This window comes from Corvus cornix, chromosome 4 (assembly GCF_000738735.6).
Source record: "Corvus cornix cornix isolate S_Up_H32 chromosome 4, ASM73873v5, whole genome shotgun sequence".
Classification (NCBI taxonomy): Eukaryota; Metazoa; Chordata; class Aves; order Passeriformes; family Corvidae; genus Corvus; species Corvus cornix.
Genome location: NC_046334.1, coordinates 43,875,049 through 43,894,976, shown reverse-complemented (window position 1 = coordinate 43,894,976; position 19,928 = coordinate 43,875,049). Strand labels below are relative to the sequence as shown.

General features: G+C 33.9%; 1 protein-coding gene across 1 annotated transcript in view; it reads left to right on the top strand.

The window, feature by feature from the left end:
- Window positions 1-19,928, top strand: part of TUSC3 (tumor suppressor candidate 3) — a 108,278-nt gene that overhangs the window by 56,895 nt on the left and 31,455 nt on the right. The window contains exon 8 of the mRNA XM_039551580.1: window positions 2,878-2,967. Coding sequence (XP_039407514.1) covers window positions 2,878-2,967 — 90 coding nt within the window. The remainder of the gene's footprint in view (window positions 1-2,877; window positions 2,968-19,928) is intronic.

Here is a 19,928-nt window from a genome sequence, read left to right as displayed (position 1 = left end):
TGGAAGCTTTGCCTTATGGAATGGTAAGCATTGTGTATCAGTGTGATGAATTATAAAAGCATGCATCTGTTCTACAAATAATGGTGTGTATTTTACAAACAGTAGAAGGCTGTATTTTCCAATGGTTGTTTTTTCACACAGGTGATTGTAATTGGAGAATATAGGCACAGCAAAATAAGTTTGAATGTCAAGCACTATCTGTAGCATACTAAATTCTTGCTTGAGGAATATGATGAAAATGTTCTGTTCTTAGGATGCTTAGAATAGGTGAAGATTGTAAGAGTACAAGGGAGAAGCTGGAAAATGTATTTTGGCTGCTGAAAAAGTAATTTTGAAAAACACCAGAAAGGAACATGATGGAAGGAAATCATGGCAGATCCAGTGTGTGGTAGACCAAATTAGTTTTTTTGGTCATTAACAGTCTGAACTGAAAGACTATGAAAGATGCCTCCAGGTTAAATAACCATATTGTTGAGTCCATGCTTTTCAGTTATGTTTATACATGACATTTTCTTCTCCCCACTATTGTATCTTCTAGATATTTTTTTGTTAGATATTTTACTGTCTCACAGTGTGGTATTTAAAGCAAGCATTAAAGATCTTCTGTAATTTGGGAGATTTATCCTTTATAAAATATATGACTATATATAAAATGGAGTATAGCCTTTTTGATCTTTCAGTATGGAAGCAGTTTGGCCCTAGGGAATATACATTACAAACAGTAATTTAAAAATGAGAAAAATTGCTTCTCATAGAAAACACACTTTCAGAGAGGCGCAGTTTGTGTACTCTATGCATCTGTCATCTTTCAATGTTTTACTTCTCAGGTAATTTTTTGCCTTTCTAGATATCCTGCACCTTACTTTTGTTACCCATATTTTCAATTTTCTACACTTTTGTGCTTTCACATAAGCTATCTATTATGTGATTCATCACCAAAAGTGCAGTAAAAATTTCTCTGCTAAAGCAATCTGCAAGGTATAGAAATAACTATGTTATTCTTTTCCCAGTAATGTCACTGTATACTCTTCATTTTGTTGCACATCATTAATTAAAACACAATTCATTTGCTAGCAATCACTGTGTGTCTTCATCTGCCATATTAATTATTATGCTGTTACATTCCAAATCCTGTTAAAAGCAAAATGAAACACATTTTATATTAAAACTAAGAACCTGGTTTTAGTGTAATTAAAATACTAAAACTACAAGAAAGAGTTACAATTAAACCATGTATGAAAAGGTATCTTTTCTTACAAAATTTCTTTTCTTTTCTTTTCTCTGCAAGAGAAGTCTCAATAACATCACCACAATTAAATTGTTCTGCATGTACTTCTGTTTTCGGCAAGCTCCCATGTGTGTGTTTCTTTATTCACTATTGTAATATTGATAGGCTTGGGATCTCCAGTGTAATCCTGTGCATCCTTTCTTGTCATTCCATACTGATACATTGCAGCCTATGTTTACACTTTGGTTGTCTCTGCTGTCATCTCATGACTGTACTATATCAATATGTTGGTTATATCTATTTCATCCTAAACAGAATAGGGGAAAAAAAATTAATATGCCATGCAAAGATAAGCAAATATAATGTAAACTAGATATAGTCACCTGGTCTTTGGAAAAATTGCTGTTTCAGCTAAATAAGTAAAACCCCCTCAACGACTACTAAACAACAACAACAAAAAAACCCAACCAAACAAAAAACCCACCCAAACCCCAAATGAAAACAAAACCCAAAACCAGGAAAGCCAAGACAGGTTTTAATAAAGCTTGACAAGATTCAGTTGTAAGTCCTTGCAAAATATGTTCGTATTTCTAGAGGTGGCAATGCTGCATTTACAGGGATACACATCTACACTAGTTCATATTTACTTCACAAACATGTTACTAAACATTCTTTAAAGAAAATGCTGCAAAGGGTTTTAGTAAATCCTGGTTTAGTCAGTCACTGTGGTATGAATTTTTACATTCATGATCCATCTGCCTATGCCTGTATGGCTTTACTATGCTATTGGGAATATTGACGTACAGTAAAAATGAGCATGTATGTAATTGTACTTAAATTGTAGTTTTTGTAAGGATTATCTGTAGATAAAACAGAAGACATATTTAGATGATACAGGTTTCCTATTTCTCTCACTTGGTAATCAAAAGATACTATATTTTCCTCTTTAAAATAGTCTTAATGAGTCCTGGTATGACTGGTGTTTGTCATGTATTCTCTACCGTATGATCTTCTACAATAATTAAGGTCTGTTTTTACAGTTGTCATGCATCCCTAACCTAACTTCACGCTTTTTCTGTAGGGAATTTCCAACTTTTTCAACAATTCAACCATTGCTATTTGTCATAGCTAAAATGAATCACAGTCATATAGGATGAGAATTTCATAAAATAGGACAGATTTTTCTTTAATAACTGGGTTTTTTTCTATTACTTTATATATAATTTCAGACACCTGAAAGCAAAAAGATAAGATAAATATATAGGATTTAGAGGCAGAAATATTTTTGTGGAAGGTTGTATAAATCTTGAATACTCATTTCCAGAGCATTTGCAATGAATGCCTTCTACTGCTGCAAGTGCCTGTTGTCATGTAGATATGTAAATGTGGTGCATAAATTTAGGATTATTTCAAGTGAGATTTGGAAAATCTGTCTTGAGCTGACTCATTTTCAGAATGGCAGAAGTAATTAAGAATTTTATGAAAGCAATGCATCTGAAGATACTATCCTAAAATTCAAATAGGCGTAGATACTGTGTCTGTTTAGTGAAAAAAATTATATATCTAAAGCAAGAATAACCATCAAAATGGTTTTCTGTTCAGTCCCTCACAGTAAATTAGCGAATATATTGTTTTTCTATTTTTTCTAGTGTGTTGTATTTGCTATGACATCTGGTCAGATGTGGAATCACATCCGCGGACCACCGTATGCACATAAAAATCCTCAGAATGGACAAGTGGTGAGTTAATTATTTTAATTTTATTTTGAGGAGAAACGATGTGTAGACAGTCACTTGCTACAGTGAGCCTACCCACTGCAAATAATTGCAGTTCCATAGGTCAGTATGACAGTCTGTCGGAGTCTTAAATCTAGTTGCAAGCAGAGTCTGTTTGGGAATTTCAGATCTTTAGAAGGTGCCACCATCTCTGATTTGAGCATTGAAATGGACAGTTGTGTTGTTCAAACTTCTCTCTATGAGGTTCCTAGCTGTAGTGAATTTGTTAGAAAGTGTTCCATACCCCACAGTACCCACTGCCCAAAGATAAATGTAGATATTGTGTCTTTTTGTAGGGATGTGCTTCCTCCCACAGTGAAAAACAAATTTGTTTTGCTTCCTTCTTTTAGGCTGCACAAACCATTTTTCACACAAGCCTTTGCAGTTTGTAACCTCTTACCTTCCTCTCCCAATCATTTTAGTTAGAAAAGGAGATGCCAAGATGCCAAGTACTTTCATGTGCTTTGTACCATTTTCCATCATGTCTGTAAATCTTCCACTACAAATGCTTTTTCCTGTATCTCTGTGCTCCTTCAATTTAAACTCTTTATCAGCTTTACTAAGTAGTTACCATTGACTCTTGCCAAAACTACATTTATATCCTGCTACTGCTGCCTTTAAAGGATTACCTTATTTGCTTCTTCCTGCTCACAAATCAGCAAATGTTCATCAGATCTCAGAAGAATAAACTCTTTTTGCCTACTAGGAAAGTAAAAATGACCTTGACTAGTTCCAACCACTCCTTGTTATTTACCACTTTTAAAGCAATTTCTTGAGATGGAATCTAAAAACTTGCAGTGCACGTAGTGATCAGGAAGCTTTTTTTTTTTTATGACTCATGGCCCATTGAGCTATTTTCAGCTTTGGCCATCACTAGTTATAGGAAACTGTCTTATGTCTTAAAGAAAGACTTGTTTTAAGCTCTCTTTCTGTCATATCTTAATTGGAGTAGCAAAAAATTATGGTTCGAATTCGATTACTGATCTGTGTTTTATCAGGAATGAAGCAGAATATTGATGTCATAATATGACAGGATTTCATCTGTGAACTTTGTTATTCAGAAACAGAATTAATGATACAATAAATAATCTCGATAAAACACTGTTTATGAAAATTTGGAATTTTTCATTTCCGCCTTGCAGCATTAAATTTATTACACTTTTCTATGGAGTGACAGAAAGAAGAAATATTGCATAGGAAAAGCACTGTTTGTGACAAATTAGTTTTTACCTTATCCAATTTTATACACATTGCCTGTCTTAAACCTGTTTTGGAAGTATACCCTACATTTAATAATTTTGAAATATTCTTGAATTTGTGCTGGCTTGTCTGTGTTTTCAAAGTGTGAACTCATATCCTGTGTGTCTGAAGCGCTACTACTTTGGGAATGTTAGCACACACAGCTAAGTAATGGAAATAATGGTAAAGATAGTTTTAAATTCTAGGTACTAGTCTATTGTATTGGTCGACATACATTCTTTTTGGCTTTGATGCATTATATGACTTCAGGTAAGTTATTTGTGCCTCTAATTCAGCTGTCTCTCCTTGATCATATGTGTCAGTACTCTGACCTCTTAGGAGCTTTGTGTGTGACAGTAAGTAAAACCAGTTAGATTCTATGCATTAAAAGAAGAATAAATGCAGGATTACCAAGATCCTGCTTTAATTAAGCTATCACTGACCACTATAGTTGTAATTTAAAGCTCTAACTTTAGAAGTGTTAGAAGCTTAATAAGTATGCTATAGATCTTTACCTATTTTACACTGTGGTTTAGGATTTTTGTCTTCAAATAACACTTGAAAATTTTCCTGTTTCATTTTTCTAACACTTATATGTGTTTCTGTGAATTTGAAGCAGTAAATGTGCTTATCTAACCTTCTGTGAGATTTATTCAACCATGATAATTCACTGTAACACTTTGTGAATTGTCAGCAATTCCTGTCTTTACATCTGAATAAAATTTAACTCATCACTTTCTTTCCAATGTCTAGCATTTAGTAACAATTCCAAACCTGAATGCTAATTTTTTACAAGGATTACTTGCATGTGATACTCTGAAACTTTGTTGACAGTCTTACCACGGAAATTTCTGGTTTTAAGAGGAGGCATAGAATAGCCCACCACGCTTAATAGTTTTATTATTAAGTTCAAAATTATAGATTCTTAGTTTTTCTTATTTCATAGAAGTTAGTGGTTCAGTTCTATACTAGTCTGATATGCCACCAGACTTTGAAAGTGAGATTACTCTGTATTCATAAACTATTCTTTGCCTCAAATACCTCCTATTGTATGCTTTGTTTTGCAGTCATTTTAGATGACACTTAATTTGTTCTTAAATTCCTGGGGTTTTTCAAAAGACCAAAAGACATCTGTTTCCTTTGCTTAGACAACACTACTTACTCTTGCCAGTATCTTGTTCAAGTAGCATCACCAGTTCTTAAAACTTTTGGATTTGCATTGTATTTATGATTACCTAAGCTACTTTAACTGCATAATGGTACTCTTTGAAACTTCTAAACCATATTTTTATATTTCTGTGTGGTCTGTTCTATAAAGCTGGTGTTCCCTCTTACTGTGGTTCTTGCAGTTAGTTCCTTTATTCCCTACTGCTATCAACTGATTTCAGGTTTTGCGTCCGCATGGAAGAGCATCAGAAAGCTCTTCCAGGCTCAAAGACCTTGTAGAAAGCTGAATCCCACAGTAACATTGTTTGCTATTTCAGTTCTGGTGTAGGTTTATGAAACTGGTGCTAGTCTTCCATCTTGACACGTACTTTATTTCTGTTTTATTTCCGGAGGTCTCCATCTTTTGCCAAATAATTTTGTTAGGATTGGGCCCTTACTGACCTGTTACGCTAAAATCTGTGCCTGGTTTACTGGGACTGAGGTGGCAATTAAACATCCTATTGGTGTCTGTGTAGAAAGTCTTGTGAGAGTTCTGATTTTTACTCAGAGCTTGATCTGTATAGAGCTGGTGGTGAGAGAAGTAGAACTGGAGAAAGCAATTACATGGGTTTGAGCTTCTTGTAGAGGTGGTTCTGCTGCTGTTTAACTGACCTAATAGCAAAGAATTCTGACTAGATTTTCATCAGCTTTTAAACAAAAAGCAGCAATGGCTAAGAGAGCATTTATGTATATCTGTCTATGAGTTAGCTGCCTTTTTTATTATTTTGCATAGAAATTCTAGAATTTTTATTGTACAATATATTTAAGATTGCAACTATACAATTGTTGGAAGTTTGCTGTAAATGAGAACAAGGAAAAGGACAAGCTTGATCTAAAATGCCGAATTAACATGGTTTCCAAAGCTCATAATTTTCTTTCCTCCTCTTAAAAAAAAGTACTAGAAGTTGGAAAAGTTTTTGTGTGAAGAGGAAGATACGGTATTTTATTACCAGATATTAGATGGTTTTCCTGCGTAAGTTGATGCTTTGTGAAATGGACAATGGTATTATTTACCACTATATTAACTGGATTTTTTTATTGTCTTATATTTAAAGGGTTGTTAAAATTCCTAAAGTATAACACAAGTTATGTCCTTAGGAAGCAATTTGTATTTTAACAGATCTTTTAGATAGAACACATTGTAATATCATATTAAATACAAATATTTGTTCAACTTTAGAGTTTATTCATCCTGGTTTTTTCCCCTACTTACCTTTTGTAGTTTTATAACCACTGATCGTTACTCACTTTTCTTGGCGATACAGCTATGTAGTAATCTGTATGTTTATGAAGCTAAATGAAAGCTATATTTGACTGCTGGTATCATTTTTTCATTTGTCAATGCAAAATAAAGGTACTCTGAAAAACTTATGCTAAGAATCCTGAGATTTTTAATTTGTGCTGGTCTTCTACTGCTAAGCAGGATAAAATGTCACTTACCAAGGTTAATTCTTCTGTGGTTTCTGATATGAATCTAATTAAAATACATGGAATTGTTTCTTGAAACAGTTTTAAAGAACAACTCAACCTTTCAAGCTCAGTAAGTCACAGTAAATTCATTGTCCTTTAGCCTTCTGTGTATCTGGAAGCATGGTTGAAGTATAGTTTGTCAAGATTGTCTTTGTAATGCATGACTTTTTTAAAAGTAGCCATATTGATGGTACCAGTTTCAATACATACAAAAGTCACTTTACTGTGTGATATATTATTATGTTAGTCTTGCAGTTGGATAAAAAATTCATACAGGTTGTTATCAGTAACTAACGTAAGGTATCCAGATTGGCCTTTTACCACAGCAATATTTTGCTGCATCTGTTGCCACTAATCACAGCCATAGTACTGTCGAAAATACATCTTAATATTTTACTGTAATAGCCAATTATTTTTAATGTCATGCTGGATAGAAATGAGTAGTGCATTACTTACGAGTATTTTTAATGAAATAGCTTTCCTGTGGTTATCAAAGCTGTGAGTCTATTCAGAAACTACAAGTGCAACTACAAGTGGTAAAGGGTTTCTCAAGCCTTTAAATTACATTTCTGTCATGATTTAGTCAAAAAAGCTGTTGATTGGCAGTGTAAGGTGTAGAACTAGTATAAAACAATCTTAATTCTGTTAACAGATCAGCGCATTAACAACTGGACATCATATCTAAACTACTGTTGGGAAAATTATTAGTCTGTGTAAGCCATCTGTGCTAATTTTTGAGATTGCAAGGGTGATTGAGTCTGGCATTCTGTGTAATCTGTGTTCCTAACTTGATATTAGAAAACGGAAACCTTGCACAATATTTGGTACTCTTTTTTTATTGTGGGAAGAAGAGGTTAGAAGATGGTCAGGACAGAAGGATTGCTGAGATGAAGGAATCAGAACCTCTGTGTTCTTAAATGGTCAATTCTGGACGCACACATGCTGTAGACGTTCGCGTGGTACCATTCCATTGCCAATGCTGTTATTTTGTCTGAGTAAGGATGGAACATATTCTCAGGAAGTAAAACCAGATTTCAGACAAGTAGTCATGCAGCAAGTAGTTTATCATTATAAAATTCAATAAAATAAAAATTAAAGAGGCTGCCAGATTTTAATTGCTTCTTGTAATAACAGAAATCCAATTTTAATTGATACCACTTCCAACTGATAAACACCCCTTGTCCCCCACTCCTTGTCTTCCTTTTGCTAAGTGTAAATGGGCTCCTAGAAGCCATTTACTTTCATTTGGAAGAACTGTTTTCTGCAGAACAGCTCTTTTTTCAGAAGTGAGGGAGGCCTCAAATACATGAATTCTTGAGGCATCTGAAGACAGAATGATAATGCAGTACAGTAAAATATACTTTAAGGCAGAAAACCAGAATGACACATGGGAAAAACTGGTTCATGTTCTTCTGTTACTAATAGAGCAAGAGCCAGTTTCATAAAGCCAGCTTAAATGCCAGGCAGGAATCTAATTTTTTCTGTCTTCCTGGACTTTACTGGTTGTGGAGATGTATATGGTAGGGGCCTTATCTATTAAAATAATTTTGACTGGAAGGTAACTTTGAAAATTGTCTAGTCCAGCTGCTTGCTCAAAGGTGGTCACGCTGCTCAGGGCTTTGTCTAAAAGAATTTTGAATGTCTCCATGGTTAGAGATTTTCTAACCTGTTCCAGTGTTTGACCACCCACTGAATTCTTTTAATTTTACCTTTTAATTTATTTTTATCTTTTGCTTTTAATTTCCCTCAGGAGCAGTCAAGGTAAATTTTATCCTTCTCTTCAGTAAAGCTGATTTAGCTGAGTTCTTAATTAGAATTTAACATTGACTTGAATAAAATTTGGACTTAGACCAGTGGTACAGCTTTTCAGAGCTTCTGACAGCACACTTTTCCTTAAGTGACACTATGATATCACTTCAAAATCCACACTGACAACAAGAAAATAGTACACATGGAGCGTTCAGAGATTTTTCTCTGTATAGATTCTGCTCTTTCAGTAGAGCCATGCAGATGTTCTTCTTGTAACTATTAAACAATTGTTTTTTTCTAAAATCCTACAACTTTCAGACTGGGGAAGGCAGAGGAGAGGAAAGGACCATGTGTTCCGTATTGTGCAACAACATCTTTGACTATTTTGGATGGATTATTTTGTGAATCTTACCTATTCCCTGTGGAAACATAGTCTGTAGTACAAGGGTGCAGATGTTCCTTTTCCTGAAGTAAAGTTTCAGCAGTTGGGAATTGTCTTGTGAACTACTAGGAAAGTCTCAAAATATTTTCTGTCCTGCAGAGTCTTCTAGAGCTGGTGTGGTTTTATGTTGGTGAGCTCTTGCCTTTCCTTATAGTTTTGCTAGTGAGCTCTGATGCTGTCATTTCAGTGTAACAGGTTAACTTCTTATGCCTGTGAACTGTCAAAAGAAGGAACATGCATTTGAGTGTGTTAATGTAAATGAAGCAGCATACTTCAGATAGTCCTTCATGGACTAATTCATCCCTAATCTCTGGTTCAGAAAGATACCTTTTTATTGTCATTACTCATTTTTTATGGTGGTTTTTTTTTTATTGAACATAAGGAACTTCTGGTTGGGTTTTTGTCTTTGTTTTTTTTTTTTCTACAAGGCAGTAATTATTTGCTACTTGATAATTTATTAAATATAAAATGCTTTTTGTATGTTTTCATGGAAACAAAAATTATTCTGACATTTTTTTTTTGTCTAGCTCTGGTGCCAGCATTAATTCCTTTCTTTGGCTAACCTTTCATGTTAACTGACTGTTCTGAAGGAAGATTCAGTAGAAGAAGACATAAGGACTAAATTAAAAGGTAAACTAAAAGGTTTGATGGTACCTGCAGTCTGTTCTTCTGAGCCTTCAAAGGCAAGTAGGGTGATACTATATACCTCACCTATTAGATATCAAATATTTCTGTGTTCCTGGATGTTAAGTGGCAGTTTATGTGTTCTTTGGTTTTCTGTTCTTTGAATAATTCGTAAGACTTTCAAAATTGTTTTATTTATAGATGTTGCCACACAAATCTTGAAGATATATGTTGTAGTCAGGGATAAACACACATACCTTTCATTATTTTCCTAACATATTTTTTTTAAGCATTATAAATATTCTCAAGGTTAATGATGCTGCAACTAGTCCTATTTGTTCTATTCACTTTGAGACTTAAAAGAGTCCTGTTCTTGGTAGTTTCTCTTTTTTTCCCCCACTGCCTAGCAGCAAAATTGCATTAAGATTAAACAGAGTCTGAAACCTGGTGGCTAAGGAATCAGTTTTGACTTCAGCTGGTGTGCTCAGATAGACAAAACCTGTTCCTATACTAAAATTAAAATAGATTAAGCTGGTACTTGGCAAGGTTATACATATGAACAGAATGTGAAAGTAGGTGCTCTGGTAAAGGCAAGAGTTGACTGGTTCAATTGTTTTTGTAGTTGGTTGGTTAGATTGGAGCAGAGGAGGGGTTGGTATTGTTTGTGACTTTTATAACACTAGACCTATTCAAAGCAACCATGAAAATCAGCTTGAAGGAGGAACATGTGTGCATTCATTGTTCTTTTGGCACAATAATGCTTCAATAGCAGAAATAAAAATTTTTCTAGCTTTAGAACAGACAGTGAGAATCTTTCAATAAATTAAGGACCTCCTTTCCTGTTTTGCATTTTTCAGAATAATACTTTCTTTATCTAATGTTCAGTGGTTGGTGTTGTGCTTCTGTTTATTGTAATGATTGTAATTATAAAAGAAATTGAATGTGTGTATATATATACTTTCATCTTCTGAATAGTCATTGTAAAATATCCTGGAAATCTAAAGCTATTTTGCAGATTCTAAAAAATTTGTGTTATCAGAAATGCCATACAACATGTGTTAGTACTATTAAAGCTTTCTGCTCTTCTGTTATGTCCAAAGGACAAGTGCAATCCACACCATTGGGATTCTGTTCTAAACTATTGGGTGAGAAATTTGATTTATATTAGTTCAAATTAGATCTTGCTCAAGAATAGCTTACATGGCTGTTACATTATAAATACTTATATTTAGAAGCAGACATTGTTAAGTTAATGGTTATGCTATGTAAGTGGCAAGCAGTGTTTCTCCAAAAAGTCACCAAAAATGTTTATAAGGCAATTATTGTTTTCAGACTGGTTTGTCCTTATTCTTGGAGTATGAGGAGGACATAATTCAACTTCTACCCTGTCTTCTGGTCAGCATTCAAACTTTTTTTATGTACACATTGTTGAGAAGAAAGTTCACAAAAGGAGTAGGCTTTACACAAGCTTTAGAACAAGGAATTATTTTTGTTTCACAGTAGCCTTTAGACACACATACTTCTGTCTGTCACTTAAAAAGCCATTGCAAAATTATAGCCCGTCTTAGGAGAGTTTGCTCATGCATAACATAGCTGTGATTGATCTGCTCTTTAGAGGTTTTAAAGGCATCCTGTGTCAAGCTAATATTATGCACATAAGTGTATTGAGGAGCAGATTTTATGTGCATCACCTACTCCTGGTATTCAGTAATCACAGAATCAAACTTTCATATTTATTTGAAATAGACTGTAGTTCTTCTGTATGTGTTTGTACTGAAAAAGGAGGCGTTTTTCACTGTTCCCCATAAAAGTCTATCATTAATATTTAAACCAAAGCTATTAAAGGTTGTGGCACTTTAACTTCAGGTAGAGTGCAAATTAAAAAGAGTTCTTTACTGACAGTCTGCAAGCCTAGCTTTTGAGCAGTAAACAAAAGCATGAAATAATCTTTGGGGCCACTTAGCATAGCAAAATGCTCTAGATGAAATAAAAATAGCACTACCATTTAAAAGAAGGAAGCTGTCTGCATTTACCAGTTTCTCACACTTCTAATATGGGTCAATGAAAGAAGAATTTATGATTTTTTTTTTTTATAGTCAGTGTTCTAAAAAACATTTCAAAGAAAAAAAATTTATTCCATAGTTCATATTAACCAGAGTAAGCCCTGTTAGATATATAAAAGTAGGAATTTTTCCACAATTTTCTGTGTGGCTAAATACTAGAGTCATTGAAAAAAACAACTTTAAGAGTAGTTCTATTATTGATGTTTTATTTGTTTGTAGACAGAGAACACTTAAATCAGTGGTATAATGGCTTAATAAATACTATCTGCTCTTGTCCAGTACTGTCATTTAAGATATTCTTAATGCTGGAAATGAGGAAATTACCAAAAGGAGGGGGGGGAAGTGGCTTATTTGGAATGTAATTTCCCTGCTGCTGTTAAAAGCAGTACAACATAGTAATACCTATAGCTGTTTCGCATGGCCCTGTAAAGAACTGGATGTGCATCTAGCTAGAAGCGTGCTACAGTAAATGGAGATAATGCAAGCATTGGATCAGCTGCACAATTTAATAATAGATTTTTAGAATTGATTTAAGATCAAAATTGAATTAAAATTATGCCATTAGTCATTTAAAATCCCAGTAATTATTCACTCACGTTATCACTAATTAGCTCTGGAAAACACAGAACCACAAGTCTGTGATGTGAACGTATGTGCCACTTCATGTATTGGTCACATAGACCTGTGTTCTACTGTCTTGTTCCTGTCCTTTAAAACCCACTAGATCAAATTCAGGTCTACAAATATTTTGCAAGACTTGAGTAACTGCAAAAATAAAAACAGTACAAAGACTTTAATTTGTATTTTTTCTTGCTTCTTTTCCTGTTTGTTTAATTTGAAAATTTCCTAACTCTGCTAAAACATTGGAAAGCTTCATTTAGTGAAGAACAAACAATTGAAATCCCGCCAACAAGTTTCTTTAAAGCAGAGAAAAAAATTTTAGGAGGAGCAGGTTAAAGACACATTCAAACCACTCTTACTCAGAGGATTATTTTCTGTATAAATTGAACATCTATGTTCTGAATATGCTGTCTTCCAAAAAAGACAGTGTATATAACACAGGGCAAAACGCATCCTGAAAATAGACAGTGAAGCTGAAATAGTAAATACAGAACAGCAGTTTGAAAAAGAAAAGGATAACTGGGGAGAAAAACCAACAAAAACCAAAAAGCAGAAATAACTTCCAGCAGAATCCTGGATTTTATTGGTATAGGTGACAAGTACACGTCTCTTGATTTATTTAATAAGCGTCTGTTCAGTTGGGTTATTAACATGAATACCAAGCTAACAAATTCAGTCCATATGCATAATATTAGTTTGTTTTCCTTCTCTTTTGCCATTTTTTTTTTCATTCAGTCATCTACACCATATTATATAGCTGTGATCTTGAATATACCTTTAATGCCTAATTAATTGTGCATGAGTATGCAGTAGCAGGAGGGCCCTTACGCATTGTCCAGTCATGGGCAAATATATCTTATCCAAGTATTTGACTTAAGGTTTTGCTCCCAGACTCGTTTGGCAGTGCTGTTGTACCACTTTTTGTATTCAAATTAAGTTTTTAATTATTGGGTGGATCATGCATGCAACACTTTGTACCTTGATTTTGACTTATTTGATCATGGTAAATCATATTCGGCCCATACTTTCATAATGGATACTTTTTTCCTGTCTGAGTTCTTTTCATACAATGAGAACATAATTTGTGAAAATCATTCTGACTTTTGACACATATGACTTTCAGTTCTTCCTGTGTAAAGTAGTGGTCGTTTTTATCTCAGTTCCTTTTTGGCCTCAGCTGAATTCATTAGTACTAATTTTGCACCCAAGTCATCAACTTTGAATTTCATAAATTAGTCCCAAGATATAGACTTCCTTTATGTATTTTTAAACAGCCTGTCTCCTGTTGAGCCAGTTATTCAAACTGCTTATAGAGTTTGTTCCAATCCCATTTTTTCCCACCTTTAAATATAACTGAATGAAATGCCAAAGTCCAGATAAATAGTAGCACCTTTTTTTGTCAGGACCATTAATTACTTTAAGAAAGAGATTATTTCTAATGGATCTGGAACCTATCTCTTAGGATCAAGTGTGCTGTATTTCATCTCATTTTTCATGTTCCTTTTTATGTTTTTCTTTATTTCAAAATTTATTCAGAAACATTTCATGTTACTGAAATTCTACTTCCTTCTTTCCAGGGTGTGTTTGGTTTCTGTGTATGCTCTTCTGTAGATTTACACTAATGTGGACAGTTAGATTTGTCTCAAATTGATACATAAAATTGTTATTGTGCTTTAAGACTCATGTACTAGTTTTGGAATTCTGCTTTTTGAGTTTTCATGCAGTTTTTTATGTGGTATAGATGCATTCTGTCAGCTGTGGACACTTGTATCCCTTTTATTTGTCATAAACATTCACAGAATTACGAAACTGGACTATTACCACTATTTACTGAATATTAACCTTTTTCCTTTTTATCTGCTTTAACAACTGAAATGTGAGCTACCTGTTTGCGTTTCATTTATGGGGCTACCTCAGTTTGCCTCCTGGCAACTTTCATTTTGTCCCTAAGGTTCTTGACCTTTTAAGAGGAAAATGTATTTGCTAGTTATTCTTTTTCGGTTCTTTCTGAGCTCTGGTAGTTCATTATATTCCATACGGGATTATTCATCAGTTAGTTCTGGAATCCTTCTCTGAAAGGTCAATAATTTATTTATTTGCTTATTTATTTTTAAGATGTGTGGGATATAGATTCAAGATAACTTAAGAAACTTCAGTGGTTAGTTTCTGACTCATTCAGTTCTCCAAATATTTCTAGTGTGGGTAATTTCCCTTGGTAATTTTTCATTTCTTTTGAGATCTTTTGAAATACAAAAATCTAAAATGGAAAGTTTAAAATGTGTTGCAATTATTATTTCAGTTTATTTTACTAAACTAGCTCAGGCCATTTTACCTGAAATTATTCTGTGCTTCCTGTGTCTTTACAGTGCCCTTTTTTATATCAAAAGCGCACTTAAAATATTATTGATTCTTGTGGAACCAGTAGGTAACTGAGAATGGAATCTGCCATACTGACTGATTATTGATGTCTGCTCTTAGTAGTAACTGTTTCCACTCTACCTAGAAAATTAGTCTTTTGTCTACCACAAGGAGTTCTCTTTCTGAATGCTTTTCAATTCTTCTACTCTGTAATATCCTTCTCCATGAGTGGGGTCTCAGTTCTCTCAACTTCACTGTCTTCCTCCAAAGCGTGGAATGTTCACTTGCATCAGTGCCAAGTTCAGATGAGGGTTGCTCTTTTGATGCGCGTGCCACCTTTATTGCCACCTTCTGTACTTTGGTTAACAATAAACAGGGCACATGGCCTATGATCCTTTTGCATGAAATAATGCTAGAAGGTGTACTTTAGGAATTGAGCCTGTACACTCCCAAATGGTACTGGTTTGTTCAGTCTGTTGGACCAAAGAGGAACTAATGTGATATAGAACTACTTGAGATGTGTATGGCATGTATATTGGGTTTGCAGAATTAATATGCACTACTTGCTAATTTAAGCAGTCTTTGAGTCCACAGCAGCTCAACATAAGCATCTTTATATCAGTGATGGTGGTATTCTTCCAGTCAAATTCTGAAATTCGTTCTGATACGAAGAGTGATTTTGTGCAAGAGGCTCTAGTTCCATGAAGATTGTTTCAATCACAGATTTCTATCAGATACACCTGTTCATAAGAGAAGGTGTGTCTTATATTTTACCAGGCATATTCTGGTGGAAGCTCATTAAATGAATATGATATTGTATATGATAAATGTGTATCCATTTCTTGCTGAGATATGTATAAATGAACAAAAGCTAAGATACAGCTTCGAGTCATGTCTGCTTTTACCTGTACTGCTCTTCTGTCTATTTCTTGAAAAGACCAAACGTCTGTAGGCTCCTCAGACTCTTGAGTTAGATGCTTTGCTTTCCTAAGTTAAGGGCTTTGCTAGACTGTACATTGGATGTGAAAATATAGTTTGTCTACTTAGGTCAAAGATCCTTTCTCTTCAATCTTGTAATTTTTTATTGACAATAAAGGTACCTCTTTAAATGAATGTTTAGAAAATGGCTATACCAAGGGGTAAACTTCCTTATTTCAAATTTGTAAAGTGATTTTGGGGTTGAGAAGAGATTCTAAATGATGTGGTGGGGAATTGGGAGGGTGTCTATGTGTAATGAATAGCTAACTCAAATTCACAGTAATTTTAATGAATATTTCAATTTAACATCTTGACTTACTTTAGGTCTTTTAGAGGCAAGTCTGATAGAATTTTTGTTTGATTATTAAATTTATTTTTCAACTGAGAAACTGTAAAACTAACTTAAATGCTATTTATGTGTGATAATAATTTTAAAATATGTTGTGTTTTTTGTATGTAAAAAACATTTCAGTGTGGATTATCTGTCTTTTTTTTAAGTAATACAGTGGTTGAACCCTGGGCCCTTTGCCATATATTCATTTTTAATATACTATGAGGATAATTTGATTTTTTAATATGCTATGAATATAATTTTTCGGTATTTAACAGGTCATACCATAGAAATATTTTTTTATCCTCTTTCCTCTGACTTTCAAACACAGTTTTCAGTCCTTTAATATTTTTATAATTCTCTACAGTTCTTTGGAAATTTTAGTAAAAATACATATTCAAGTTGCTGCTTAGATCCTAGACATAATCAGTTTTAAAAGCTTAATCTTTTAACATAACTAGGAAACATTTTGGTATGTGTAGGTATATTTCCTAATCTCAGTGCTGCTTCTTTTTATTTTAGAGGTCAGTATTATTATTCCTGAAGTTTTTATTTTAATATGGCAAGTTAAAAAAAGTGAGTAGAATACTTTCAGTCATGCAGTAGTTGCATTTTAATATCTACCCAAAAAGAGTGCATTTCCAAAGAAAGAGTTCCCCAGAAAAGGCTTGCTAGATGGTATTAAAAATACCAGTTTCAAGGGAGACAAAAGAATGACCTTCAAACTTTTTCTGACTTTATCTCTTATCAGTCATGCAAGTGTCAGAGTCATAATGTGAATACTCAAGAAGGCTTTGAATTGTCAATAGAAGGAAGCTTCCTCTTTGAGGTTGTATTTGCTGGAACAGAAGAGATAACACTATTATCAGTACGTTTTATAGTGTAGCCAATTTCTCATTGCATGTACTGAAATTCACTTTTTAATACAGTTTTGATATTAATGTAATGATAAATATGTCAGACTGTTAAAATAAATTCTGAATGTTTCTGTCAGTCCTGATACAGTATGAAATTCCACTCTGGTCTCTTTCAGAGATTTTTACGAGTATTTCTGGGGGAAAATAAAGTAATTTTCAAACACATTTCTAACCTCCTCTTTAGTAAATTGGCATTAAATATGTGTTTCTTTCTGGGGCGTGTTGAATAATCAGACAGTTGGAACTTCAAAGTTTAGCACTGCAATGTGAAATACAGAATAAAAACCAGCACACTGTGTAATATACAAATACCATTACATGCTATTTGTGATCACCATCGTAGGAATTTTAAATTTTTCTGTTTTTTTCTTTTTTTAATTAGACATTCAAGCCCTGTCTTTGAAAATTGGTTTGAGCTGCTCTTCATGGGCTTGTTACTTTTATTTTTTAAACATTGTACTTTTTCTGGGGGCTAGCTAATGCACAAAATACCAGTGCATTCGAAAGTATTGTGCAAATTTGCATGGTAATATAATTGTGCTAAACTTTCACATGTGGCCCATATTGTTAGTATTTATACTGAAATTAATCAAGGACTGATGGACTGCAGAGAGCTTTGAAGACTATCTTTTCATTTCCATTGACTTACAGGTCATTGTTAGCAATATTTCACTTATTATTTGAGATAATTTCTACAAGAAAGATGTGTTGTCTCAACTAAAAGATACACAGGTAGTCTTATGAATAATTATTGCATGTAGATATTCTGAAGTAATATTTGTATTTTGCTTAAATGAAATTCTGATCTTCCAATGTATAGGTTAGCAAATAAAGATTGACAGGACTTAGGGTTTCACCAGCAATCTCAAATATTTCAAATGTATAAAAATAACTCTTAAGATCTAGTGAGTCTTTATGAGCAAATCAAAAAATCATCAAATATGTTAAGTGCCTGGAGAATTCTATGTAGGCAGAATTGTGGCTCTGCTGAAAGCTAAACCTTGTTAGTATCACAAAATAGACCGTATTTTGTGATGGTTGGAACTTTTGCTACTGAAGATAGTTCTTCCTTTGGTGTGTTAACAGTATCCCAAATCTTATAAAGTTGCCTGTTTTCCCTGTTAGCATCACTCAAAAGGCTGATAACAAACATACTGGTTTTGACAAGAAGATTCCAAATTAATTCGTACAATGGCCTTTAGATCAATTTTGGATGTTGTGCTAAGAACTCTGCAAGTTGGGAACTTCTGTCAGAGTATTACTGATTTTAGCAAGGTACATGATTGATAGTACATATTTTATACTACATGAGAGATTAGGCTATAGTATTCATCTTACCGAATGAGGTTAAATTTGAGGTTATTTTCGCTTTGCTGTTTGTAGTTACCTTATCTCTTCTCTTGCCAATCTAGCTGCCTTCCCAAAAGCAAAAAATGGTTAATGAAGAGGTTAAATGCATCCTGTTCCTGATGGAGTAATTAATTGCACTAAAAAAGATAAAAAAATATAATGTTAAAATCCTACACCTAAACTGTATTATTTTCAACTATATATTTTCATACTTCTCTTCATACTTAACAGGTTGAATCTTAGTAGTTTTTGTAGTTCTAGAAGGATCCAAAATGTAAAAAGAAAGTGAAGACAATTGAAAGAAATGAAAATGCAGAAACAAAATGGGATGACAAATACTTCACTTATTATCCAACTTTTCTTTCAATTATTTAGTTCATATAATGATAATGAACAGTATTCTTTGAGGAAGCTTTTGAAGACTGTCATCTACCAGAGTAATTCAGATAGTAGTGGTTCAGTTAAGCTTTTCTGCTATAGAAGATAATTTCTTTTTTTTCCACTGTGTATGGAAAAAGACACTTAAGACTGTCTTCGAAGTTACAGGTACATAGGGAACTAAAGAAACTATTCAAAGTACTCTGACAACAGCACAGGTTTACTGGTAATGTTTTACTTATGATCTCACAGACTAGCTTTTAAAATTAAAGTTACTATGTCTTTAAGATAGCTAAACAATTGACATACATATTTGAAGCTGTTCGTAGCTTTTTGTTAGCCAGTTTACATGTTTCAAAGGACATCCTAAATTATTTACATGTTGTATATACTAATTCACTTTCTTTGGAGTTAGCAAGGTGTAAAGAGGAAGGGAAGAAGAGATGTGGACTGGTAGGGAGCAATACACAGTCATGCTAATACATGCAGTTGCAATGCATGCCAGCTGTTCAGATTAGCTTTTGAGGGAATACAGATCACTGGAGACAGATACGTAAAAACAGAAGTTCACTAATAGGGGCCTCTTCAACTGCTTAGGGAAAGACATAAAGATGTACTTTCTAGTGCTGAAAATAGCTTATATTTTGGAGTACTTTATCAAGGCAGATGCCACATTCCCTATCACTTGAAGGAGTGTTAGGACATGTAAAAGATGATTAGATGGAATTGGCAGAAACTGCCTCCTACTAGCAGGAGTTGAGAGATAGTAAAAGTAATACTTAGAGGACTGTGACTGTTTTCTTCCTGGTGTGTGATCAGACCTTCCCTTCATAATCTTTGAGAAGGGTGAGCACGTACATTATGTACAGAAGCTTCTAGCCATCACTGTTTGTTGTTGTAAGTCACAGCTCCATCTGTTAGTTGCCTTTTGGAGTAAGCAAGTTACAGTTCACTCATGAAAAATTTAAAAAAAAAGTATCGTCATAATAAGCAGAGAAAAAAACCTTACTCAGAGAAACTTCAGCTGCTAAATGTGTGATACCAGATTGGATGTGGAGCATTAGAAGGATGTTACTAAACTTTTCCTACATGTTTTTTCTGGTTCAGTTGCCCAATGTAAGCGATATTTTGGTCAAAAATGTGGCTGACAGTTTACCTGCTGAAGCTCTTGCCCAAGGTTATTTGCAGAACCTATTCTT